At 53.1% G+C, this 26,706-nt stretch overlaps 2 protein-coding genes across 5 annotated transcripts in view; both read right to left on the reverse strand.

Moving 5' to 3' along the window:
- Positions 1-17,328, reverse strand: part of ADPRHL1 (ADP-ribosylhydrolase like 1) — a 48,085-nt gene extending 30,757 nt beyond the window's left edge. The window contains exons 1-3 of the mRNA XM_073014539.1: positions 16,494-17,328; positions 7,474-7,638; positions 3,399-3,524 (exon numbers count right to left, since the gene is read on the reverse strand). Coding sequence (XP_072870640.1) covers positions 3,399-3,524; positions 7,474-7,638; positions 16,494-16,707 — 505 coding nt within the window. The 5' untranslated portion in view covers positions 16,708-17,328. The remainder of the gene's footprint in view (positions 1-3,398; positions 3,525-7,473; positions 7,639-16,493) is intronic.
- A 2,130-nt stretch (positions 17,329-19,458) lies between these two features.
- Positions 19,459-26,706, reverse strand: part of DCUN1D2 (defective in cullin neddylation 1 domain containing 2) — a 39,253-nt gene continuing 32,005 nt past the window's right edge. For all 4 annotated transcript variants that reach the window (XM_038007926.2, XM_038007927.2, XM_007961001.3 and 1 more), the window contains 3 exons: positions 25,369-25,451; positions 22,975-23,071; positions 19,459-21,779 (listed from right to left, as the gene is read on the reverse strand). In XM_038007926.2, the coding sequence (XP_037863854.1) occupies positions 21,700-21,779; positions 22,975-23,071; positions 25,369-25,451 (260 nt within the window). In that variant the 3' untranslated portion in view covers positions 19,459-21,699. The remainder of the gene's footprint in view (positions 21,780-22,974; positions 23,072-25,368; positions 25,452-26,706) is intronic.

Genomic DNA, 26,706 nt, shown 5'->3' on the forward strand with positions numbered 1-26,706 from the left:
TGGAGGCACCGGTGGTATCAGCAGTGACAGGACCAGTAGCAGCAGCCACAGTGGAGATGGCAGTACGGGTGATAAAAGCGGAGTGGTGACAAAAGGCGGGGGTGGCAGTGGCACAGTGGCGGTGGTGGCAGCGGCACTAGTGGCGGCAGCAGTGGCAGTAGTGGTGGCAGTGGCACTAGTGGTTGCGGCGGCAGTGGTACTAGTGGTGGCAGTGGCAGTGTTGCTAGCAACAGCAGCAGTAGGGATGGTGCGGTGCTGCTGATAGGAGCAGCCGAGGCCGTGGCAGTAGTTCAGTGTGAGTGGCCATGCAGAGGAGCAGTAGCCCCTGTGTGCCCAGCCCTCATCCCACTGGGCACTGCTCCCAGGGTGTCATCGTGCCACTCAGTCCTCACGAGAGCCTGTGAAGGGCATGGCGATCGCCCTCTTGTGGACGAGGCGTGTGGGGCTGAGAGGTTGTGTTGCTTGGTTTTGGAGCCATGTTAGCTTCAGAGGGGTCGGTTCTGCTGCAGACCCTGTGGGTGTGAGGCCCACACCCACCCAGGAAAGGGGCGAGCCCACTGTCACGGCGCCATTGGCCAGAGGCAGGCTCCAGGGTGGGTGCCGTGTGTGTTCTGATGTTCCACTTCTCTGTACACCGGGGCTGTGACACCCGCCCTACCGGGGCTGTCGTGGGGAAAAGATGACCCTAAATCCAGGCTGGGCCACGGTGAATGGCCACTCAACACGGCTGCTGTGTGGAGCACAGTCGCCCATGACATGCCATGCAGAGACGGGCCGCAGAGACAGGCTGTAGAGACACTTTCCAGCAGCTGTCGGGCCACTCTTGAAGGCACTAATCAGGGCCTCCCTTGGCCCAGCGGGAGGGCTGCAGCAGCGGCAAGAGTCTATGAATCGTTCTCAAGCCCAGGGCTCTGGGCCGGTCCTGTCCCTGCCTACAGCTCTGCCTCTGCCCAGGGACACTGCAGCTCTGGGCTCATGGGAGCACGCAACGCACACTGTAACACAAACTGTGGTTCTTGCTGCCAGAAATGGTTTGAAAATGGAAAAGGGAGTAGAGTTAAAAAGCACTTTGAAGTGTCAATTTCATAAAATCAAACCCTTAAAATATTTTTGGTCATTATTATAGAAATATATAAATTATTCATCTATTAAACATGTGAAATGGATTTTTTTTTATTTTTATTTTTTGAGATGGAGTCTCATTCTGTCACCCAGGCTGGAGTGCAATGGCACGATCTTGGCTCACTGCAACCTCCGCCTCCCAGGTTCAAGTGATTCTCCTACCTCAGTCTCCTGAGTAGCTGGGATTACAGGCATGTGCCACCATGCCCAGCTAATTTTTGTATTTTTTAGTGGAGACGAGGTTTCACCATGTAGGCCAGGCTGATCTTGAACTCCTGACCTCAGGTGATCTGCCTGCCTTGGCCTCCCAAAGTGCTGGGATTACAGGCGTGAGCCACTGCGCCTGGCCGTGAAATGATTTTTAAAATATGAGTAGGAAATATATTAGCAAATGTTTTAGAAATTTAAATTATTAACACAGATTCTTGTGCTCATTACATTGTTTTCAAATGTCCAACTTTTTTTTTTGTTTTTGAGATAGGGCCTTGCCCCTTCGCCCAGGCTGGAGTGCAATGGCGCAAACACAGCTCACCGCAGCCCTAACATGCTGGGCTCAGGCGATCCTCTCACCTCAGTAGCTGGAACCACAGGTGCCACCACGCCCGGCTAGTTTTTAATTTTTTTGTAGAGATGGAGTTTCCCTGTGTTGCCCAGGCTGGTCTCCTACTCCTGGGCTCAAGCGATCCTCCTGCCTCTGCCTCCCAAAGTGCTTGGATTACAGGTGTGAGTCATTGCACCTGGCAAATGCCCAACATTTTTGGGTCTGAAGGTTTTAAATTTTTTTTTTTTTTTGAGACGGAGTCTCGCTCTGTCGCCCAGGCTGGAGTGCAGTGGCGCAATCTCGCCTCACTGCAAGCTCTGCCTCCCGGGTTCCCGCCATTCTCCTGCCTCAGCCTCCCGAGTAGCTGGGACTACAGGCGCCGCCACCTCGCCCGGCTAATTTTTTGTATTTTTAGTAGAGACGGGGTTTCACCGTGTTAGCCAGGATGGTCTCCATCTCCTGACCTAGTGATCTGCCCTCCTCGGCCTCTCAAAGTGCTGGGATTACAGGCGTGAGCCACTGCGCCCGGCCTTACTTTTTAATTTGCGTCCGGTTGCACCACTCAGCTAGCAGGAGTCCAGCAGTGCTCCCTTCTCGGCATCTGACTCTGCCCCACCGGTTGGTCACATGCCTGTGCGTCCATCGCTTAGGCTGCCTGTCCCCAGGGTAGTAAAGACATGCGCCTGCTTCGCTGCAGACGCGGTGGGGTGGGATGGCCAGGCCGGCAGAGCTGCGTGTTGATCCAAGGTGGGTTGCTCATTGCTGTTCTCGGGGAGGTGTGGGCGGCTCTGCCCTCCTCGTTGGGAGGCCGGTCGCAGCAGATACCAAAAGGTAATCCTGAACGAGGCCAGCATGGCTGTTGGACGTGTGGGACTGGGCGGTGCCAAGACTAAGGGCCAGTTGCAGGTCAGGAGTTTTGAGTTGTTTTTGCTTTTTTTAAATGGAAGCCAACCGAGTCGCCTCCTCATTGCCTTTCAAAGTCACTCGTTAGGTGCTACCGCAGCCACCCTAGCCTGGCCTCTCAGAGGCCTGCCCTCCACAGGATGGACGGGACGGGGACAAACCCCAGTGAGCAGCTGGCCACCTGGCACAGACCACAAGGAAGGAAGTGCCGTGTGAAGGCGGCGACATGATCCAACCCGCTTCATCCTCACACAGCCCGATTTGCGCGTGTGATTCACGTAGGGCGTAGGGCGGTCGCCCCATTACAGGTGAGAAGCCTGCGGCCCGGGGGGTGGAGCCGTTCTCATGGTTCCCGTGGTCCCCTTGGCTCCCTTGGCTGGTGGGTGGTGGAGCCAAACCAGGGCACAGCAAGAAAATGCAGGAAATACTGTACAAACCCTGGTTCCCAGCATCACCCCGATCCCACCTGTACCCAGGCACTGGTGCGTTTCTTTTTCTTTTGTTCCGACACAAATGATACCAAAACCACTGAGAATTCTTTCCCTAGCAGAATTCTTTCCCTAGCAGTTTCTTCAACATCACCACACTTACCGCTAATCCTGCTTTTGGGTTGAAAACAGACCTTAAGCAAAGCAGATTGAAAAATAAGCCAACTCCCTCAACAAATCAAAAAACCGATGTGATCCCACGAGATTTCCAGCCCAGTGTCCCGGGCAGGGCACCCTCCCAGCAGGTACCCGGCAGGTGCAGGGTCGGTGTCTGTCTCCTTTAAGCAGCGCAGAAGGTGGTAGCTCCAGGCCCCGCCCCCGCCCCGGCCCCGCCCCTCGCTCACCTGTGGGATGGTTGTGGGTCATCCGGCCGCACTCCACGCTGACCTCAATGAGGGTCTCCAGCCGCTCGGGCTTCCAGTACCGCAGGCCGATGCACATGGCCTTGGTGGCCGCTCCAAACCCTGAGCCTGCGCGGAGAAGGAAGAGCTGGTTTAGAATTCTGCTCCAATAATTCCACCCCGACAATCGAGCTTTCATGAATAATTTTAAAAGTGTAAAAATTTGCATAATAACATGTTCATCAGAGCGTGGTTTAAATGAGTGAGCTATCGGCAGGCCACTCAAGTGCCTGCAGCAGAAAGGAGATGGGGGAATTCGGTGGCATCCAGGTATCGGGTGTCACTTAGTCACTAAAAACAGAACGTTTGAAGGCCCGGAGATATGCTCATGATATGCAGCACGCTTTCAATGAGATGTTTTCCCTGTAAAAACAGCTTCATTGAGTTATAACTACATACAACAAACTAGGCACAATGAAATATGCACGATCCTAAGATTTTTACATAGGTGCACCCCCGGGACCCAGCGCCCAGGCCCAGAGTGAACACAGGTGTATCCCCAGGACCCAGCACCCAGGCCCAGAGTGAACACAGGTGTATCCCCAGGACCCAGCGCCCAGGCCCAGGGTGAACACAGGTGTATCCCCAGGACCCAGCACCCAGGCCCAGAGTGAACACAGGTGTATCCCCAGGACCCAGCGCCCAGGCCCAGAGTGAACACAGGTGTATCCCCAGGACCCAGCGCCCAGGCCCAGAGTGAACACAGGTGTATCCCCAGGACCCAGCGCCCAGGCCCAGAGTGAACACAGGTGTATCCCCAGGACCCAGCGCCCAGGCCCAGAGTGAACACAGGTGTATCCCCAGGACCCAGCGCCCAGGCCCAGGGTGAACACAGGTGTATCCCCAGGACCCAGCGCCCAGGCCCAGGGTGAACACAGGTGTATCCCCAGGACCCAGCGCCCAGGCCCAGGGTGAACACAGGTGTATCCCCAGGACCCAGCGCCCAGGCCCAGGGTGAACACAGGTGTATCCCCAGGACCCAGCGCCCAGGCCCAGGGTGAACACAGGTGTATCCCCAGGACCCAGCGCCCAGGCCCAGGGTGAACACAGGTGTATCCCCAGGACCCAGCGCCCAGGCCCAGGGTGAACACAGGTGTATCCCCAGGACCCAGCGCCCAGGCCCAGGGTGAACACAGGTGTATCCCCAGGACCCAGCGCCCAGGCCCAGGGTGAACACAGGTGCCTGAGAATTATGATGCCTGTGTCAGGCCTTGTGAGTTTGGATTTATTGATTTTCTTTGTCAGGAACTGGATTCTCCTGGTTCTTTGCATGCCTCATAGGCTATGGAGTCCTGGATATTTTTATATTCCTATAACTATTCTTGACCTTTGTCTTGGGATACAGTTAATTTACTTGAAAATAGTTTGGTCTTTCTGGGTTCTGCTTTTAGGATTTAAGTCTTGGCTGGGTGTGGTGGCTCATGCCTGTAATCTCAGCACTTGGAGACTGAGGTGGGCAGATCGCTTGAGCTCAGAAGTTCAAGACCAGCCTGGGCAACATGGTGAAACCCCTTCTCTACAAAAAAAAAACCAAAATATTAACTGGATATAGTGGCATGCACCTGTGGTCCCAGCCACTCAGGAGGCTAAGGTGTGAGGATTGCTGGAGTCTGGGAGGTCAAGGCTGCAGTGAGCCATAGCTGCACCACTGCACTCCAGCCTGGGTGATGGAGTGAGACCCTGTCTACCAAAAAATAAAAATAAATGATTTTTTTTTTTTTTAAATTTAAAGCTCGGCTGGGCATGGTGGCTCACACCTGTAATCCCACCACTTTGGGAGGCCAAGGCAGGTGGATCATCTGAGGTCAGGAGTTCAAGACCAGCCTGAGCAACATGGTGAAACTCCATCCTTACTAAAATACAAAATTAGCAGGGCATGGTGGCGGGCATATGTAATCCCAGCTACTCAGGAGGCTGAGACAGGAGAATTTGCTGAATCCAGGAGGCAGAGGTTGCAGTGAGCCAAGATCACGCCACTGCACTCCAGCCTGGGTGACAGAGCAAGACTCCATCTCAAAAAAAAAAAAAAAAATTTAAAGCATGCTTTTCAATAGATACCATTAAGAAAACAAAAAAGCAAGGCATCCAAGGGGAGAAAATATTTATAATATATAGAGCTGACAAAGGATTTGTATCCAAAATATATAAAGGACACTTGGCATTCAGTAATAAGCACAGCTGGGATGAGCCAGACACACTGGTCTGCATTTTGCTTTCTTCACTCATCCACGACAGAGGTGGTCCCACGCCTCAGGACACATTAATCCCACTTCACTCTTTTTAATGGCTGCGTAGTATTCCATCATATGGATGTGCCGCAGTCAGTTTCACCATTCTCCTACCGAGGGACACTAGGCTGTTCCAGGTTTTGCTAATATAAACGATGGGGCAGAGAGCATCTCTGTCCATGTATCTTTGCTCCCTTGCTTTTGTATATCACCATCATGGGCCTTTAGAATTTCTGGGAGTAGAAGTGCCAGATCAAAAAGCGTGTTCATTAAATCATTTTGACAGGTAATGACAGATTTCCCTCTCGAGAGGTCATACTGTCCTTACCCTTGTCCAGCAGGAAGCCGTGTGCCTTCTGCACCACAGAAGAGCTGGCACCAAGGCTTTTGCGGCTGGTGATCTACTTCTGCTCAAACTGCCCCTTCCACGTGCCCAGAGCAGGTTCCTCTTGGGAATGGGGCTGCCAGAGCAGCTCACCTGGTCTTACCCTCTCTCCGTGGCTTTCTGGGGATACCTGCGTCTCTGCTACTCTGTCAGGAACACAGGTTGTCTCAGAAACCCCTCTAGCCTGTGGGCATTTCCTCTTCTGTCTACTAATGAGTCCAAGTTCTCCAGCTTGAAAGAGCCTTCTGGGGAGGGATTATACAAGAAGTGGGGCTCATCACTGCGGTACTGATGACACAGCAAGTCGGCCACCACCCACATTTCAAGGATAAGCATGGAGGACACAGGGCCAGGACTAGAGAAGCAGAGGCTCTTTGGAGGCAGACACTGGGGCCACCCAAATACAGCTCCACCAGAAACACATCAAAGTGTTTTAGAGACATTCATGCAGACCGCAGAAGCCATCATTGATGTGGTAACAGAAAAGACCAACTTAAAGGGAAAACAGTGGGAAACATCTCTTTTTTTTTTTTTTTTTTTTTTTGAGACGGAGTCTCGCTCTGTCACCCAGGCTGGAGTGCAGTGGCCGGATCTCAGCTCACTGCAAGCTCCGCCTCCCGGGTTCACGCCATTCTCCTGCCTCAGCCTCCCGAGTAGCTGGGACTACAGGCGCCCGCCACCTCGCCCGGCTAGTTTTTTGTATTTTTTTTTTAGTAGAGACGGGGTTTCACCATGTTAACCAGGATGGTCTCGATCTCCTGACCTTGTGATCCGCCCGTCTCGGCCTCCCAAAGTGCTGGGATTACAGGCTTGAGCCACCGCGCCCGGCCGGAAACATCTCTTAAAGGAAACTGGCAGTGGGTGACAACAGCCCTATGGGGAAGCCTGGTGCCACGTGACGGGTGCTTCTTAAACAGACGCCCGCGCTGGCCGGGCTGACCGGGAGGGGCCACTGCCTGTGTTCCTTAAACAGACGCCCGTGCTGGCTGAGCTGACCAGGAGGGGCCCCCGCCCAACAAAGGGACTCTTGGCTGATCTGGCCCCACTGAAGCCACCTGGAGATGCTGGGGGCTAGTGGAAGAGAGACGGTTAGGACCGCAGGGTCCCCACTGAAGCCACCTGGAGATACTGGGGGCTAGTGAAGGACAGACGGTCAGGACCGCAGGGTCCCCACTGAAGCCACCTGGAGATGCTGGGGGCTAGTGGAAGAGAGACGGTTAGGACCGCAGGGTCCCCACTGAAGCCACCTGGAGATGCTGGGGGCTAGTGGAAGAGAGATGGTTAGGACCACAGGGTCCCCACTGAAGCCACCTGGAGATGCTGGGGGCTAGTGGAAGAGAGATGGTTAGGACCGCAGGGTCCCTAGCCGGGTGGCTTTAGGGGGCAAGGAGAGGATTTCTCTGACCCTTTTCGTTGAACGGCGTGTGCCAGGCGAGGAGGTAGTTATTGGGCTTCAGCTGAGCGCAGCCTTCAATGGTAGCTGGGTCTGGCCGGCGTTCTGGAAGCTTCTCAACGATTTCCACATAGCACCTCACCATCTCCCGGTACAGATCATCCAGGCACCAGTAGTCTGGGGAAGAAAGGGGAGGGCAGACATCAGAGCCAGCTGTGGTGTGAGCTGTGGCCTCCCTCCCGCGGGCTCGGGCAGGCTCCCCACAGGCTCAACATCCGAGGCCACAGCCCCAGCGAGCCTCTGGCAGGGAATAGGCACACCGGCGTCTTCAGAGAGGCGGAGAAGGGTTTGGGGATCCGTCCTGCACAGCCCTGGTTGCCGAGGGCCATTGAACATGCAGACAAACAGTTCACCTGAGATTTCGTTCTGATTTCAGGCCTTCTAGTTTGTTGTTACACTTGTTATTCTAGTCACACGTGGGAATCGAGAAAAGACCCACCACGCTCATTTTCTTTTCTTTTCTTTTCTCTTTTTTTTTTGAGATGGAGTCTCACTCTGTCGCCCAGGCTGGAGTGCAGTGGCGCGATCTCGGCTCACTGCAAGCTCCGCCTCCCGGGTTCCCGCCATTCTCCTGCCTCAGCCTCCTGAGTAGCTGTGACTACAGGCGCCCGCCACTGTGCCCGGCTAATTTTTTGTATTTTTAGTAGAGACGGGGTTTCCCCGTGTTGGCTAGGATGATCTCGATTTCCTGACCTCATGATCCGCCCGCCTCGGCCTCCCAAAGTGCTGGGATTACAGGTGTGAGCCACCGCGCCCAGCCCCACCGGGCTCCTTTTCTAGCGGTTGTTTCCATGTGGCCACAAACAGAACTGAAACCGGCCCATTCCATGGGCTTGTGACGCAGACGGTGGAGGCCGATGTGCCCGGCTCCGGCTCGGTCTTCTCTTGCTGGAAACCCGGGTACAACAGGGACAGCTGCCGCCAAGCAGCATCCCCAGCCCCAGAAGCTCCGGAAACAAGGGTGGGCTCGAGGCCCTGAAAGACCCTGGGGCACGAGGGCGAAGGAGCTGGACACAGCAGACACCCGCCCTATGCCCAGCACCCGGGAGGCCCAGACATCCTCCCACAGCAAGGGCTGGCTCTTATTTGCCGTTTTCCCTGATAAGGCTCAGTGAGCCTATGTGTCTTGCCCAAGGCCAGAGCTGGCAAATGTGTTGCCGGCAAAGCCCGAGCACTTCTGTGATGAAGTAGCCTGCAGTGTGTGGATGGAGTCCACCAGCCTCTGAAACCAGAGCCCGGGCGCCCGGCCATGCCAGGACAGGCTGTGGCAGGCGGATGCCCACCGAGGTGGGACCGGCGAGGGTGCCCCTCCCGACGGCCACTTTAACACCCAGCAGCTTGTTTTCATTCCGTACTAAAACTGCACTCTGGGCTTGCGGGTCAGCCCTGGGAGACGCCACTGCTCCCTTTTCCTTGGTGATGAATCCCCCACCTTGGGGAGGGGAGGGGTGGCAAGGAATGGGGAGAAGGAGGCAAAGACGGAGGCTTGGCCCACCCTTCATGGGGCAGAAATGGCACTTGGAAGCAAAAGACCTTCCCGCTGGTGGCTGGGGTCTTCCTCAGCTGCATCAGAGCCAGATGTCCCAGCACGGATGGGTGGTGAGATTAGGAAGGGCACTTGGCAAAGTCACTCCCTCCTCGAGGACACGAAACCTCTGCCGCTGCAAACCCCCGGAGAGAGCGTGCAGGGACCCCGGCAGCTGCAAACCCCCAAGAGAGAGTGTGCAGGGCCCCCTGCGGCTGCAAACCCCAAACCCCTGGAGAGAGCATGCAGGGCCCCCGGCAGCTGCAAACACCCCAACTCCCAGAGACAGCGCACAGGATCCTGAGGCTGCAAACTCCCAGAGAGAGCACTTGGGGCCCAGCGGCTGCAAACCCTACAGAGAGCATGCGGGACCCAGCGGCTGCAAACCTCCTCTCCTCTCACCACAGAGAGAGCGCACAGGGCCCCGCAGCTGTGAACCCCCCCAGAGAGCACTCAGGGCCCTGCAGCTGAAACCCTCCAGAGACAGCGCGCAGGGCCCCATAGCTGTGAACCCCCCCAGAGAGAGTGTGCAGGGCCCCGTGGCTGTGAAGCCCCCAAAGAGAGAGGGCTTCTGTGGCTGCAAACCCCCAGAGAAGTGCTCAGGACAAGGACTCCATGTTGTGTCCTCCTACCACCATTTCCCTGACCCAGCCCAGCAGAGGCCTCTGAAGAGTGAGGGGCAGTCCCGGGAGGCATGGCCGGCTGGGCTGTGCATGGTGTTGTCCACATGCACAGTGTTGTCATATGGGCACAGCACTGTCTACACTCACAGCCTTGTCTACACTCACAGCGTTATCTATACTCACAGCCTTGTCTACACTCACAGCCTTGTCTACACTCACAGCGCTGTCCACACTCACAGCGCTGTCTACACTCACAGCGCTGTCTACACTCACAGCACTGTCTATACTCACAGCGCTGTCTACACTCACAGCACTGTCTACACTCACAGCGCTGTCTACACTCACGGTGCTGTCTACACTCACGGCACTGTCTACACTCACGGCGTTGTCTACACTCACAGCTCTGTCTACACTGACAGCGTTGTCTATATTCACGGTGTTGTCTACATGGCATTGTCTACACTCACAGCGCTGTCTACACTCACAGTGCTGTCTACACTCACGGTGTTGTCTACACGGCATTGTCTACACTTACGGTGCTGTCTACACTCACGGCGTTGTCTACACTCATGGCGTTGTCTACACTCATGGTGCTATCTACACTCACAGCGTTGTCTATACTCACGGTGGTGTCTACACGGCATTGTCTACACTTACAGCATTGTCTACACTCACGGCGTTGTCTATACTCATGGCGTTGTCTACACTCACGGCGCTGCCTACACTCACAGCGTTGTCTACACTCACAGCGTTGTCTATACTCACGGTGTTGTCTACACAGCATTGTCTACACTCACAGCGCTGTCTACACTCATGGCATTGTCCACACTCATGGCGCTGTCTACACTCACAGTGTTGTCTATACTCATGGCGTTGTCTACATGGCATTGTCTACACTTACAGTGCTGTCTACACTCATGGCACTACCTACACTCATGGTGTTGTCTACACTCATGGTGTTGTCTACACTCACATTGTTGTCTACACTCACAGCATTGTCTACACTCACGGCGCTGTCTACACTCATGGTGTTGTCTACACTCACGGTGTTGTCTACACTCACAGCGTTGTCTACACTCACAGCATTGTCTATACTCACGGTGTTGTCTACACGGCATTGTCTACACTCAGTGCTGTCTACACTCATAGCGTTATCTACACTCACGGCGTTGTCTACACTCACGGCACTGTCTACACTCATGGCGCTGTCTACACTCACAGTGTTGTCTACACTCATGGTGCTGTCTACACTCACGGCACTGTCTACACTCACAGTGCTGTCTACGCTCACGTGTTGTCTACACTCATGGTGTTGTCTACACTCACGGTGCTGTCTACACTCACAGCGCTGTCTACACTCGTGCGTTGTCTATACTCATGGTGTTGTCTACACTCACAGCGTTGTCTACACTCACGGTGTTGACTACACTTACAGTGTTTACACTCACGGTGTTGTCTACACTCACATTGTCGTCTTATGTGCACAGTGTTATCCACATGCACAGTGTTGCCTACACGCCTGGTGTCTACATGCACAGTGTTATATGTGCATGGTGTTGTCTACACACATGGTATTGTCTGTCTTGCATGTATGATGTTGTCATAAATGCATAGCATTGCACTGCATAAACACAGAGTGTTTACATGCACAGTGTTATCTACACGCAGTGTTGTGTGTGCATGGCACTGCCTACACACGATGTTGTATGTATCATGTTGTCTACATGCACCGTGTTGTGTGTATTGTGTCTACGTGCATGTTGTCTGCACACATGCTGTTGTGTATGGTGTCTACATGCATGTTGTCTGCACACATGGTATTGTGTGCATGCACAGTATTGTTTTACATCATGCCATGTTCATCACCCCAGTTCTGAGTCAGGGAGGACAGAGAATGTGGCAAGACCATGGTTTGGGAGACACAAGTCCTGCAGTCTCATGGGAGAGATGTGAGGGCTGCATTCCTGCAGAATTAAGGTCACCTTTGCCTGCACACGAAGCCCCTGGGTGGGGGTAGAGCTGCGTGGCTTTGTCCAGGCTGTGTCTAAACCCAGCGCGTGCCACTCACAGGCACCGGCACAGTCGTTCCACAAACAGCCTTTCTCAACTCAGTCCTGGGTTAACAAGCCTAACCCTTCCTGAGTCCCCTAAAAGGATTCATTTTATTCTGGAATTAGGTACGAAATGTCTGTATTTAACTGAAATTTAGCCTTTTCAAAGCAAAAAGAAGTCCATAAAACAAAATGGCACAAAAAGCATTGTCTTTTCAGGTTAGAATTTAAGCTAGAAACAGATTTCAAAGCTGCTACCCTTGGGCTTCTCCCCAGGTTTCTTTCCTTTGGGACACTCAACTCCTGTCTCCTGTCTTTGCTGTCTGGTCTCCTGAAAGACAAATCAGTTTATAAAGCTGCCTGAGGGGCTGGGCGCGGTGGCTCACACCTATAATCCCAGCACTTCGGGAGGCCGGGATGGGCAGATCATAAGGTCAGGAGTTCAAGACCAGCCTGGGTCTACTAAAAATACAACAAGTTAGCCCAGCTGCTCGGGAGGCTGAGGCAGGAGAATCCCTTGAACTAGAGAGGTGGAGGTTGCAGTGAGCCGAGGTGGTGCCACTGTACTCCAGCCGGGCAAAAGAATGAGACTCTGTCTTAAAAAGAGAAAAAAAAAAAAGCTGCCTGAGTGTCCCAACTAGTATCTCAACTAAAAAAAAGGCAAAATACTAACACTCAGTGAACTTGTAGCAAACTGTCGTGTTTCCAAGTATTTTCAGTTATTACAGCCCCAGGAGAGGCTGAGAAGGCCCTGTGCCCTGGAGACCGTGGCCAGTGACACCTCCCGCCGTCCTGCTGGGCCCTGAAGTTGGGGCTCAGTGAGCCTCACGGCGGAGACGTGTCAGACGAGCCTTCGGCCACCTTCCCACACTGGCCTAAGTGCTTCCTCCCACTTTGCTGGCCACTCCATTTAATCCTTTGTGACTGTGAGGCAGGAAGGCCCTGGCAGGGAAGCCACTTCCCCCGTTTTCCCAGGGAGCGGGGATGGGGAGCTGGGAATGGCCAGCTGCATACCTGGGCGATGGCTGAGCTCTCTGTGCACACCTCCCCCGCCAGGCCTGGAGCACACACACCTGCTAAATGCCTGCCGAGTGACTCGGTGATAACACGCTCGTGACATGGCCTTTTCGCTCAAGGCCACGGATGCCGCCTCTCCTATATGTCTTGCAGAACGCTAGACACGGCAAATTCCTGGTTCAGAGTCTGCTTTTGTGCCCTGTTCAGAGGCACACCGAAAAGCGGGGAGCCACACAGGCTGCACCTGACCCTCCAACCTGTGCTCACTTGAGCAGCAGAGCCAGGGTTTGCCAGACCACACAGCCCTGTGGCTCACGGGGCGAAGGACTTTTCAGTGCAGCTTACTTAAAGATGCCAAATATAGTTCCGTTTGTACAAGCCTGCCTGTCTTTGGAAAGCATGCTGAAGAGCCACTGCACACTACAATTGTTATGATACCTGCAGGCCACCGTGACCTTAGCAGTCAGGGAGGGTGCTTACGAGCGCACAGGGACAGATTGTGTGGTTCCCGTCCAAGCTCCACCACTCACTGGGCTATGTGGCACTGGGCAAGTGCCTGAACCTCTCTGTATGTCAGTTCCTTCTCCTGTAAGACTGTGATAAAATCAGCCTCCGCGGTGATGTGAGGAGCTCGTGTGGAGGATAACACACGTGAAGCAGCTGGAACAATGCCTGGTACAGAAGTGCCATGGAGTCAGCACTCACCATTGTCGTTTTGTAGAGACGGAGTCTTGCTGTGTTTCCTAGGCTGATCTAGAACTCCTGGGCTCAGGCAGTCTGCCCACCTTGGCCTCCCACAGTGCTGGGATTGCAGACGTGAGCCACTGTGCCCAGCCCTCACCATTGTTAACACAGCTCGAGGACCCCCTTCCATAGGCTACAATTTGTGAATTAAAGAACAAAGCTAAACTTAAGTGAAGTTTCAACTTTGATTTTTAGTGAGTTGAAAAAAATCTGCTTGCTTTGGTTTCTAGAGGGGTAAGCGATTCCAGGGGTGATCTTGGACGCGTGTTTTCTCAGGACACAGAAACTAGACGCTGCAGCAGCGCAGTGAACCCTCCCTTCCCGTCCACAGCTGAGGACCGTGAGCGCTTGGAGCAAACTTCCTTCCTTCTTAATAACAGCGCCCCACGGTGGCTCGTGCCTGTCAGCCCAGCACTTTGGGAGGCTGAGGTGGGGGGATCACTTGAGGTCAGGAGTTTGAGACCAGCCTGGACAACAAGGTGAAACCCGGTCTCTACTAAAAATACAAAAATCAGCCAGGTGTGGTGGCCGGTGCCTGTAGTCCCAGCTACTCAGGAGGCTGAGGCAGGAGAATCGCTTGAACCCAGGAGGTGGAGGTTGCAGTGAGCTGAGATCACGCCACTGCACTCCAGCCTGGGTGATGGAGCAAGACTCTGTCTCAAAAAACAAACAAAAAACAGCACCCCGAACATCCGTAACCCTTTGAACTGTGTGAATTTCGTGTCCTGTTGGGCCGATCTCCGTTGGTGCATTTTTGGAGTGTCCTATGCCGCTGCCCTCCCTGCAGGCCTGGCAGGACCAGACCCACAGCCATGGACACTCACAAAACGCCCACCAAGTGCCACCAGAGATGGGACATGCAGAGCTGCTGTGAGTGCACACACGGCATGAGACGCCCAGAGGAAGCCATGCTCAAGAGTGAGGACCAGCCGTCTACGGTGAAAACAAGCAGGAGCCTTGTCCCAGAGGTGCGTGTGTGTGGGGTGCGCCTGCTCTGGGCTGCGGGGACACAATCGTGGGGCTGCTGGTCCTAAGGGCACACAAGAGGCTGCCTGGAAAACCAGAAGCAGGAGCTCCCGGACGTCAAGGCTGTGAACACTCGGACGCCTCCCTGTCTCCAGCAAGCCGGGAGCCTTATCTTATCGCCGGCGCTTCAGCTCTCCCGTTATTTAGGGACCGGCCACAGGCTCGATGGCATTCCTCTGCCGTGAGCACAGAACTAAACTGGGCGCGTCCGTGGCGGACGAACGGAATGGTGGAGTGAACGTGTAAGTGAGATTTCAGTGACTTAGCTGCAGCCCTCAGATTTTAATTCTGCCGTGATCAACAGACAGCACCCACGAGGTTTGGAAGAGCAAATGCCTCCTAGGAAAGCTGGACTGCATGTCTGCACCTGCCATTTCCCTGAAATTCATGCAAAAGCTTGATCCTAAAATCAATTTGCTACTTAAAGGAAAGCTGGACTGCATGTCTGTGCACCTGCTGTTTCCCTGAAATTCATGCAAAAGCTTGATCCTAAAATCAATTTGCTACTTAAAGGTATTTTAAGAAGCTTTGTCTCCAATCTTGTCCAGTCGAGTTTACGTCATTTTCTTAGAACACATTTGTGTATGGGCAACTCTCCAAGCTGAACCGTTTTGGGAGATGATGTTCTAACCTTCAGTCATTGGAATTTAGAACTAATCCCCAAACAGTATTAATGGGTCCACATTTCAAACTGGCTTATTTTACATCCCTTTGTAATGAATTTGGAACAAGAAGGTTTAATCTCTGTAGTGAGAGGTGAGCCCTCACCCTTCTCACACCGGCACGGCCGAATCACCTGCTCACACCCGCACGGCTGAGAGAAGCTTAATTGGCTTTAACTCTATTAGAAACAGAAGGTGCTAGGCTTAGTTAACGCTTTACAAACACAAGTGAAAAGTCACGTTTAAAAATTGAATCTTAATCTGCAAAGTAATACTGTGACCCCCAGAGAAACCACAGGAGAAACACGATCTGCCTCATATCAAATTTGAGGGACACTGGTGTCTATTAAATTGCCACTTTTAGCAGCAGCATCATGTAACACCATCGACTGAAGGACTGCACTGCCTTCAAAGCTCTCAGGGGCTTACTGGGAGAACGTGAGCAGCCACAGTGCTCCCTCCAGCCCACACACAGGAGCGAGGTGGGGCCCGGCCCTACCTGTGGCCACAGTGCTCCCTCCAGCCCACACACAGGAGTGAGGCGGGGCCCGGCCCTACCTGTGGCCGCAATGCTCCCTCCAGCCCACGCACCAGAGAGTGACGGGGCCCGGCCCTACCTATGGTCACAGTGCTCCCTCCAGCCCACGCACCAGAGAGTGACGGGGCCCGGCCCTACCTATGGTCACAGTGCTCCCTCCAGCCCACACACTGGAGTGCAGCAGGGCCCGGCCCTACCTGTGGCCGCAGTGCTCCCTCCAGCCCACGCACCAGAGTGTGACGGGGCCCAGCCCTACCTATGGTCACAGTGCTCCCTCCAGCCCACGCACCAGAGAGTGACGGGGCCCAGCCCTACCTATGGTCACAGTGCTCCCTCCAGCCCACGCACCAGAGAGTGACGGGGCCCAGCCCTACCTATGGTCACAGTGCTCCCTCCAGCCCACACACAGGAGTGAGGCGGGGCCCGGCCCTACCTGTGGCCGCAGTGCTCCCTCCAGCCCACGCACCAGAGAGTGATGGGGCCCGGCCCTACCTATGGTCACAGTGCTCCCTCCAGCCCACACACCGGAGAGTGACGGGGCCCGGCCCTACCTATGGCCACAGTGCTCCCTCCAGCCCACACACAGGAGTGAGGCGGGCCCGGCCCTACCTATGGTCACAGTGCTCCCTCCAGCCCACGCACCGGAGAGTGACGGGGCCCGGCCCTACCTGTAGCCACAGTGCTCCCTCCAGCCCACGCACCAGAGAGTGACGGGGCCCGGCCCTACCTATGGTCACAGTGCTCCCTCCAGCCCACACACCGGAGTGCAGCGGGGCCTGGCCCTACCTGTGGTGAGGGCCTCGGCGGTTGCCATGTGCATGATGGTATTGTCACTCACGGGCCATTCTCCTGGCGAGAGGACGAGGTGGTCCAGGCCCCCAGAACGTTGCAGCTCCTCCTGAATCTTCATGCCCACAGTGCTGTTCTCCTTGCAGACATTTCTGTAGCCAAGAGCATCGCCGACGCTCCCCAGCAACATCGCAGCCTTAAATTTCTCCATCAGGGCAGGCAGCTCCTCTTACCCTACAGCTGCAGAGCGTCCTGGCCTTTGTCTCCTCCTCGGCCCGCCTGACTTTTATAGTGGTCATTGTGTCGCTGTCAGGAGCGTCCTCTGACGGCCCGGCACTCCTTGTCTATCTCTGCAGGTGGCACCAATGAGAGGACGTTTCTGTCCCCCACGTGGGAGGTGTCAGCTTTCTTCCGCGTCTGGACAGGCACCAGCTCCTCAGCAAAGGAGTCTGCTGGCTTCTGCCAGCACCCGGAGCACCTTCAGAGCGTTGACAGAGCGGGGGCTCCTCTCGCTGTCCCTGGAAGGAGCGTGCACACTTCCCCGTGTGTGGTGCGGGGTGACGCGGGAGCAAATGTGCGCAGGTGTGCCTGTCACTGTGGCCCGCTGCGGGGTGTGCCCTCACCCCAGGCAACAACCCATCTGCTGTCTACAGTTCTGCCTTTTCCCGGACATTTCAAATACAATGTGTGGCCTTCAGTGTCCGTCTTCCTTCACGCAACATAATGTTGAGATTAATCTGTGACATGCAGTTTTATCTTTCAGAAAACTTTTCGATTATGATATGTTTTTGATAGAACACTTTGTACTTTTCGATTATGATATGTTTTTGATAGAACACTTTGTAAAGGGAACAAAGTCTAGCTCCTGGGTGAAAAATGACGGTGTCTTCTCAGCACGCGGTGTTTAACGGCTCTCAGATAACTGGACTGCACTGTGCGGTGTTTAACGGCTCTCAGATAACTGGACTGCACTGTGAGGGGGAAAGTCGTCAGCAAAGCACAGCCTTCGCTGGAACCTCCCATCCAGCCCTCAGTCAGCTCAGTGTATTTACAACATCCCTGCTAGCTCACAAAAAGAATATTAAAAATACAGAGGCCAGGGGTGAGGCAGACCAGTTACGGCTCCTGGTTTGAAATAAATTAGGGAAACAGACCGTCGCCCGACCCCAGCCCTGGACAGGTCTCTGCAGAGGCCCGCTGCCCAGCGGGGCTGTCTCTCTCCCACCTCCCACCTCGGGGCCTGGTTTCCATCAGACCCAGGGGAAGCGAAGGGAGTTACACCTGGACTGAAGGAATGCGTCTGATAAAAATGAAACTCGCTGGGCGCGGTGGCTCAAGCCTGTAATCCCAGCACTTTGGGAGGCTGAGACGGGCGGATCACGAGGTCAGGAGGTCGAGACCATCCTGGCTAACACGGTGAAACCCCGTCTCTACTAAAAATACAAAAAACTAGCCGGGCGAGGTGGCGGGCGCCTGTAGTCCCAGCTACTCGGGAGGCTGAGGCAGGAGAATGGCGTGAACCCGGGAGGCGGAGCTTGCAGTGAGCTGAGATCCGGCCACTGCACTCCGGCCTGGGAGACAGAGCGAGACTCCGTCTCAAAAAACAACAACAAAAACCACGAAGCTCTTGCAGTATTTACAGTGAGACAGCAAGAAGCATCTAAGTCACCGTCTGCGTTATACCAGCACTTGTTAAACTGGAGGTTCTCGAGCAGTGAGCTCATCTCATCCTCCACTGTCTGCTGGTAGAGCCAAGCATTAACAAAATCATGCCAGCTAGCATGATCCTGAGATCCAGAAACAACAGTCCTTCAAAACCAGCAGGCAGGCCGGGCGCAGGGGCTCATGCCTAGAATCCCAGCACTTTGGGATGCCGAGGCAGGTGGATCACCTGAGATCAGGATTTTGAGACCAGCCTGACCAATATGATGAAACCCCATCTCTACTAAAAATATAAAAATTAGCCAGGCATGGTGGTGTGCACTTGTAATCCCAGCTACTCGGGAGGCTGAGGCAGGAGAATCGCTTGAACCCAGGAGGCAGAGGTTGCCGTGAGCCAAGATCACGCCACTGCACTCCAGCCTGGGCAACAAGAGCAAAACGCCGTCTCAAAAACAAAACAAAAAAACCCCAAACACAAAAAAACAGCATGTACGCAGGTTCCCTACCCAAACAGGACAGACAGGAGGGCAGCCCTTTGTTCGAACTCACACCCGTTCCAGGCAGAGCTGCACTGTGGGGCCAAAGCCTGTGTTGTTGAGGGGAGTGACACAGACCCCCCGCTGGGCGCTTCAGTCGATTCTCAGGCAGCGGAAACCTTTGCCAAGAGCACTATCTGGCTCCCTCAGCAAACAGGACAGGATAAGGTTAGCTAATTAGTTTATCCAGGAAATATTTGCAGAGCCCCTACTTTGTACCTGAAACCGTGGACACAGTAACAAATATCAGAAGTTTACTCTTGGCCCCATGAAGCCTGAGGTCACAAATGGATATAAACTTAAAGCTAAAACAGCACAATGACATGCACAATGTCACTGAGAGGAGCTGGCAATGTTGATTCCGGAACGCCTGGCAGGTGCACTGCAAAGGGGCAGGTCGCACATGATCCTTAGACCCCGGTGCTTGGCTGTTTCCCTCCGATAAGGGATGGTTTCCAGCAGTGCGTGCTGGCACATGTCCCCCCACCTGCTCTCACACACCCCTGTAAATCCTATTGTGAGATCTCTAATTCCTCACGAGCTACCACTTCAGGCACACGGTGCACCGCTGAGAGGGAACGCAATGACAGAAGCTGCCTGAGGACCTGTTACCTGGCCAGGGCTGGTGCGCCACATGGAAGGGCAGGGGCTTGCCCGCTGGTTGCTAGCTGGGGGCTGTTCTGTCATCCCGGGACAAGGGCTCAGATGCTGACACCTGTAGGCAGGCATCCCTGCGGCCGAGGAGAAATCGAAAGGAAACCACACCCGAGATAAAACAATTTAATGCTTCTGTTCTCAGCATTTCACAGCATGCAGGACTCAAATGTATACAACAGAAGAAAAAAACTCACAGATTTCTGGAAAAGCCTTTGTCCAGTGATATTTTGATATCTACTGACAATCTCTTAGAACTTTAAATCTCAAAAACAAAAAAGTACTGCGGATCTCCATAATTTATACAGAATTATCTGAATTCTATAAACTTTTCTGAACAGAACAATTACATGTCAAGAATCCATGAAGCCTCCAAGATGCGCTCACACATTTGAGGTTTTTATTAAAGCCAGTTTTTATTGTATTAAACAAATGCTCTCTGAGAATCGAAGACTTCTACAGGTAGACAGGCCCAGTTTCCCGTTAAGAGTTCTGGAAGCAGAGCCTGGGGAAGGTCTGTGACTTGCCCATCACTGGACCACCAGAAGACAGCGGGGGCCAGGCGAGGTCTCCAGGCTGCAGGTCCCTTCCAGTCCTGTCCCTGCTGCCCCCGTGACCGTCTCTGCTGAGAAGCATCGACAGTTCGTCCTGCAGCCGCCAAGCTCACGAACCTCAGCCACCAGATGTTCCTCAAGCACAGGGCGAGTCCTGTTCTCAGAAGCCAACCCAGCTGTGTGTCTGGGCTCTGCTCTCTCACACCGCAGCGAGGTCATCTGCGGCGACTCTCCTCTCTCCTGGGAAGCATCTCCAGCTGGTCCACGTCCTGCATGGTGCTGCAGGGGGGCAGCAAGGCACGCTTGTGACATGAGGGTCTCGGCACATGTGAGGCAGGGTCAGCAGTGATGTCCACAACTCAACACACGCCCTCCACACTGGGCGGCCCTCGTGGGTGCCCCTCAACCAGGCGGCCACGAAAACCAGATGAAAACACGGCACAAAGACAGACTTCAGCTCACCAATCAGATGAAGGTTTTGGGGTTGGGTTTTTTCAGACAACGATGTACATTTTAGCTTCCGAATGTGCACAGGGGCACAAAGGTTTGGATGCTGGCAACATGGGCACCACAGGAAGGTGGAAAAAACCACTCATTCGATTTTACTGTATTGATTTATTTTTTAATTTACTGAGACAGAATCTCACTTTGTCATCCAGGATGGAGTGCAGCGGTGCAATCTCGACTCACCGTAACCTCCGTCTCCTGGGTTCAAGCGATTCTCCTGCCTCAGCCTCCCGAGTAGCTCAGATTACAGGCATGTGCCACTACGTTCGGCTAATTTTTGTATTTTTAGTAGAGACGGGGTTTCACCACGTTGGCCAGGCTGGTCTCGAACTCCTGACATCAGGCGATCCACCTGCCTCGGCCTCCCAACGTGCTGGGATTACAGGCGTGAGCCACCGTGCCTGGCCTCGATTTTAAAATCTACAATTCATCACTCATGAAATAAATGTTTTTCATGGAAAAATGTCTTTTAAAATATAACTAAAACATATTTTTTAAAAACACACTTTATGAAGTTTCTCAGGTCAAGTAACATTTAAGTAAGAGGGGTCCACTGATGTATAAACGGTGTGAGATAAACTCTACTGGAATTGTGCCATGTGTGCCGTTGCTGTGCAAAGCTACATGGGGACTGAGAACCATAAAATGATTTTCAGATGTATGTCTAGAGAAAATGGAAACAAAAATAGAGCTGGTAAATCTAGATATTTGATAATTCAAAAAATATAAATCTTGAATTCCTGGCACCAATTTTAAAAAACATTAGACTCTATGACAAGATCATTTCCTTTAGGGCACATTCTTAACAGCTTTGACTTATATAAAAATGCAGCATCCTGCAGAGGACACATGCCGTGCTTCCAGTGCCACTGCAACATCATTCGGCGGCGTTCGGCCGGCCGCTGGTTCGCCTGATGGCGCGAGCAACGCAGCATGCTCTGCGGTCCCACAGGCGGCGCCACGGCTCTACCTTAGTGTTTTGTAACTACTAAAAAATCATGCAGAAATCTCCTAACGCAACAGCTATGATGACAAATCTCCAAACATCCCAAAGCAGCCATGTCCTGGGGAACTTCCTGCGGTGTCCACAAAGCAGCCGCTGCTGTTCTCCGGCAGAATGGGATGGCTCCTCTGGTTCCATGGCGGGTCAGCGGGTCAAGAATGACTTCTGGAATCAGTGACAATGCACCCAGGAACTCTGGAATCAGTGACAACGCACCCAGGAACTGACCGAAATCTCCTTGCAGGATACAAATCATTCCATCATCTTACTCCTGCTTAACTTGCTGCCTAGAAAAGGCTGCGTTTTCCACCTGTGACTACTGGCCGTGCATATTCTACAAAATCATCTATAAGAACAGGCCAAGCTCCTAAAGGAAAGCAAGCAAACAGAAGACCCGTTAGAGCACCGTTTTTATCTTCAAAGCATTGTCACATATCAATCCAACACTTACATTTCAAGAACCCAAATGATTTGAGGTCCATACCATTTGCGTTTCACAGAATGAACCAGCCCAAGTTACCCAGTTCTTTTGCCCTAGCACAGCCAGGTCGGGAGCCCTGGTGTGTGCGTGCTGGTATGTCCGGGGGGCTGTGGGCTCACAGTGGCCCCGCTTGCTCCATGAGTGCCCCAGGCAGTCACACCAGCTGCTCAGGAAGGGAGCGAAATGGACCCACTCGGACCAGGAGGCACGTTCCTCAGGTCACTGGCATTCTTACCAGCAGGGGGTGCTGCCTCCTGCGGCTCTTCCCCAGTGGGACCACCCCATCGTGCCCTTCCCTTCCCCACCCCGGCAGCCCCGAGGGCCCTCTGAGCTCCTGCACTGCTGCCTCAATCCTGGAAGCTGTGCTTCTGTCAATGAAATTCAATGATCCCTTCTTTCATTTGACAAGCAGTTACTGGGTGCCTCTGATCTAGGGACGGTGCAAAGTGTGGAGGATACAGAGAAACAGAAGCTAAAGCAGGCAGACAGCCACGTAAACCACCCGTTAAAGGCACGGCGCCAGTGCCCAGAACAGATCGCTGCCTGCCGAGGGGGAGGGAGGAAGCAAAGTGGGTGGGGGTCTGGAGGGGAGGCCTTCCACCCAGAGACCATCCCTCCCGAAGGTGGCAGCGTGCCCAGCACACAGCAGGCTCCAAAGGTCCTCCAATGCAGCGTCCTAAACACAGGGGGAGACAAATATATAGAGATATATTTACGTAAGAAGACAGGAGCTGGAATCTCTGAGGAAGCCTAAAGAGCGCGGTGTGGAACTGACCTAAGGCGTCATGCGTGACAGAATCTGGGAGTGGCGGTTTCTAACACCTAACTCTGTGGCTCCACCATGGGGGTCTCTGCACATCCAATTTTGAAATACTTTGGCTTAGAGGACTGTCTTCTTGATTTACACTAAATATAAAGCTGCATTTTTCTTTTGTATGATTTACAGAAAATAAGGAAGGGGGTAGGTAGTATTATCACCACCCCCATCTCAGTAACGGGGTCACCACTCTAGAGGCAGGAAAAGTTAACGTTCTCAGGTGTGAGCATTTCGGTCAGTCATCTGAAGCACAACTTCCGGTACCTTCTTCATCGTAGTTAGACATATCATCTGCAATCATGTTTCCAAAGTCCAGCAGGAGGTTCCAGGTGTCCCTTGGAATTGATCTTTTGTGATGTTCCTAATATATAAGGAGAAAAAAAAAAAAACCCCACCAGATTTAAAACACAGAGCTTAACTCTCATACATTCTAGTGGCCTAGCGATCTTCAATTAATGATCTTCATTAATTTGATTAGGAACAAGTACAATAACATTGTTAAAAGTAATAGTGTTTGCATAAATGTTAAGTGCTACAACAACGCCAATGTCCAAATATAGAAAGTGACTTATTTAAAAACAAAACATTTTAAATATTACAATTATAAACTCCTGTGTTGTCACACAGAAGGGCAGCATTTTAATCTCGTTACCTGCCCATCAGCTGCATGTATATGTATATATTCATGAACAGCTCATAAGCTTGTCTTACATTTTAAAACATTAACTGCTATCGAATTACATGTAGTTTTCTGCGACTTGTTTTTCCCCACGCAGTGTAACGTCTGAGGCGTATGCCGGCTGGCTTGTTTGCGTGGCTCCCAAGCTGTGCTCCATCGCACCAATGTTCTGACTTTTTAGTCCGTTCTCCTGTGGATGGTCACTGGCTTTTCCAGTGTTCTGCTGTTACGACGACATTGTGAGCGCCTTCATCCCCATTTCCACACCCAAGAGCGTGAGGTTCTCCGGGAAACATCTATGACTTAGGTTTGACCCAGGCAAGGCGTAAGGGGGCTGTGGGCACAGCATTACTGACCTCTGGATGTTTTGAGAGAAGTAATACGGCACAGGATGTGACGAAACACACAGCTGCAAAGGCGCCTCCCCATGGCAAACCCACAGAACTGAGTGACATCACCTTCCACAGACAGCTCCGCCCCCTGCTTGCCATGCTCCCTGGGTGCCACCCACAGGACTCAGTGACATCACCTTCCACAGACAGCTCCGCCCCCTGCCTGCCATGCTCTCCGGGTGCTACCCACAGGACTCAGTGACATCATCTTCCACAGACAGCTCCGCCCCCTGCCTGCCATGCTCTCCGGGTGCCACCCACAGAACTGAGAGACACCACCTTCCACAGACAGCTCCGCCCCCACATGCCATGCTCTCCGGGTGCCACCCACAGGACACCACCTTCCACAGACAGCTCCGCCCCCTGCTTGCCATGCTCTCCAGGTGCCACCCACAGGACTGACACCACCTTCCACAGACAGCTCCGCCCCCTGCTTGCCATGCTCTCCGGGTGCCACCCGCAGGACTCAGTGACATCACCTTCCACAGACAGCTCTGCCCCCTGCCTGCCATGCTCTCCGGGTGCTACCCGCAGGACTCAGTGACACCACCTTCCACAGACAGCTCCGCCCCCCGCCTGCCATGCTCTCCGGGTGCCACCCACAGAACTGAATGACACCACCTTCCACAGACAGCTCCGCCCCCCGCCTGCCATGCTCTCCGGGTGCCACCCACAGGACTCAGTGACATCATCTTCCACAGACAGCTCCGCCCCCCGCCTGCCATGCTCTCTGGGTGCCGTTCCCAGATGAGGAAGCAGAGGCATGTGGAAGTGACCTGCCCAAGCCACAGGACTCCTAAGTGGCAAAGTCTGTGTCACCCGGTGTCAGGTGAATGGAGGCGGTGCGGGTCCTGGCCTGGCTGTGTGTTGGCGTTGGAAGACCACTTCTTTCACTTTCATGGACAGAATGGCAAGAGGTCTGGGCATCTCTGCCATCACCAGGCTTGTGGCCACTCACTTTCAACAACCCACAGCTGCACCTGCTGCCAGCAAGACGAGCTGGCACGACACAGCCCTGTTCCCCGCCAGGCAAGTGTCTCTGCGGAGGGCCCAGGAAGGCCTCAGACCGCAGACACGGGAAGGCCTCCCTTCCTTCTGAGCACGGTAAGACACGCTCAGAAACGGCCTCAGACCACAGGCACACACTGGCTGGGCACCGCCAGACACACTCCAAAGTTCTGGAACCCAAACCAACGTACAGAAGTGTGGCACTGGTACTGTGTTGAGGATTCGGAGTTCTCAGTGGAAAGACAGAATTACTGTCTAGGTCCTCGGAGGAGACAACACGGGGGCTGCTGGGCTGGGGTCGCAGAGTCTCCAGGAACCCCAGCCTGAGAGGAGCTTCCATGACTGCCAAGGAGCCACATTCTGAGGTGGCCCCGGATCAGCCCCATCCCAGCTCTGCGGTCTCCTGCAAGGTGACAGAGCCAAGTGGCAACCTGTCTGGACCTGTGGATCTCTGTGTGGGACGTTCATCTGCTGAAAACCTCCACGTGTGAGGCCTGAGGTGGATGATCACACGTAGCCTCACACCTACCGACCTCCCTCCACAGTGAGCACGAGAGCGAGACGCAGGAGGACACTTACCAGTAAGAACGTGTTCCAGAGATCTAGAAACTTAAACCTTCCAGATAACACTAACTTCCAATACGCAACAGCCATTTCTAAGTCTGGCAAAAAGAGAGAAAGAGCAGTTAGTAAATCTCACTCTCTTTTTCTACTGCACAAAAAACGACCACTTCTTAGCACATCAATATTTACTTCATCAATAAAATGTGGCAATCTTACCCAAGAGTCATGAGGCTTCATCTCTACGGAAGAGCTCCTGAGAACTCTATGTAGTCTAATTTTATACATCTGGGGAAACTTCTTCAAAAAGGTTTTGTATATTAAGTTATTTGGATATGCACACAATTCCCCCCTAATTAATCAGTTTTGGAAACTTGCATTTCCATACATAGTGGGTGTTCTTTAAACATGACCTGATCTGGATACTATTAATTCATATCATTTGTTTTTAAAAATAGATCACTGGCCTGAGTGTCAAACTGCAAATCAAAGGACCAGTGTAGAAAGGAAGGGACACACTGTTCTCCAAATAAACCTGCCTTATTACTACATGAACTAAGGCAGAATCTGTTTCACAAGTAATTATAAAGGCCTTATGAGCCTTATGAGGGCTCCGATTTGTTCCTAAAGCATCAAGTTAAGTTGGCACCTAGCAGGGAAAGCGTTCTCACTGATACAAGACATCTACACATCAACACTGCGTATCAATCAAACAGGGCATCTAAATATTTACACTGGGCATCAATCAAACAGGACATCTGCACATCGACACTGCGTATCAAACAGGACATCTGCACATCGACACTGTGTATCAATCAAACAGGACATCTGCACATCGACACTGTGTATCAATCCAACAGGACATCTGCACATCGACACTGTGTATCAAACAGGACATTTACACATCAACACTGCGTATCAAACAGGATATCTGCACGTTGACACTGCGCATCAGTCAAACAGGACATCTGCACATCGACACTGCATATCGATCAAACAGGACATCTACACATTGACACTGCGTATTGATCCAACAGGACATCTGCACATCAACAATGCGCATCAAACAGGACATCTACACATCGACACTGCGTATCAATCAAACAGGACATCTGCACATCGACACTGCACATCAAACAGGACATCTACACATTGACACTGCGTATCAATCAAACAGGACATCTGCACATCAACACCGCGCATCAAACAGGACATCTGCACATCGACACTGCGCATCAATCCAATAAGACATCTAAACATTTACACTGCGCATCAATCCAACAGGACATCTGTACATTGACACTGCATATCAAACAGGACATTTGCACATCGACACTGCATATCAAACAGGACATC

Source organism: Chlorocebus sabaeus, chromosome 3, assembly GCF_047675955.1.
Source record: "Chlorocebus sabaeus isolate Y175 chromosome 3, mChlSab1.0.hap1, whole genome shotgun sequence".
Classification (NCBI taxonomy): Eukaryota; Metazoa; Chordata; class Mammalia; order Primates; family Cercopithecidae; genus Chlorocebus; species Chlorocebus sabaeus.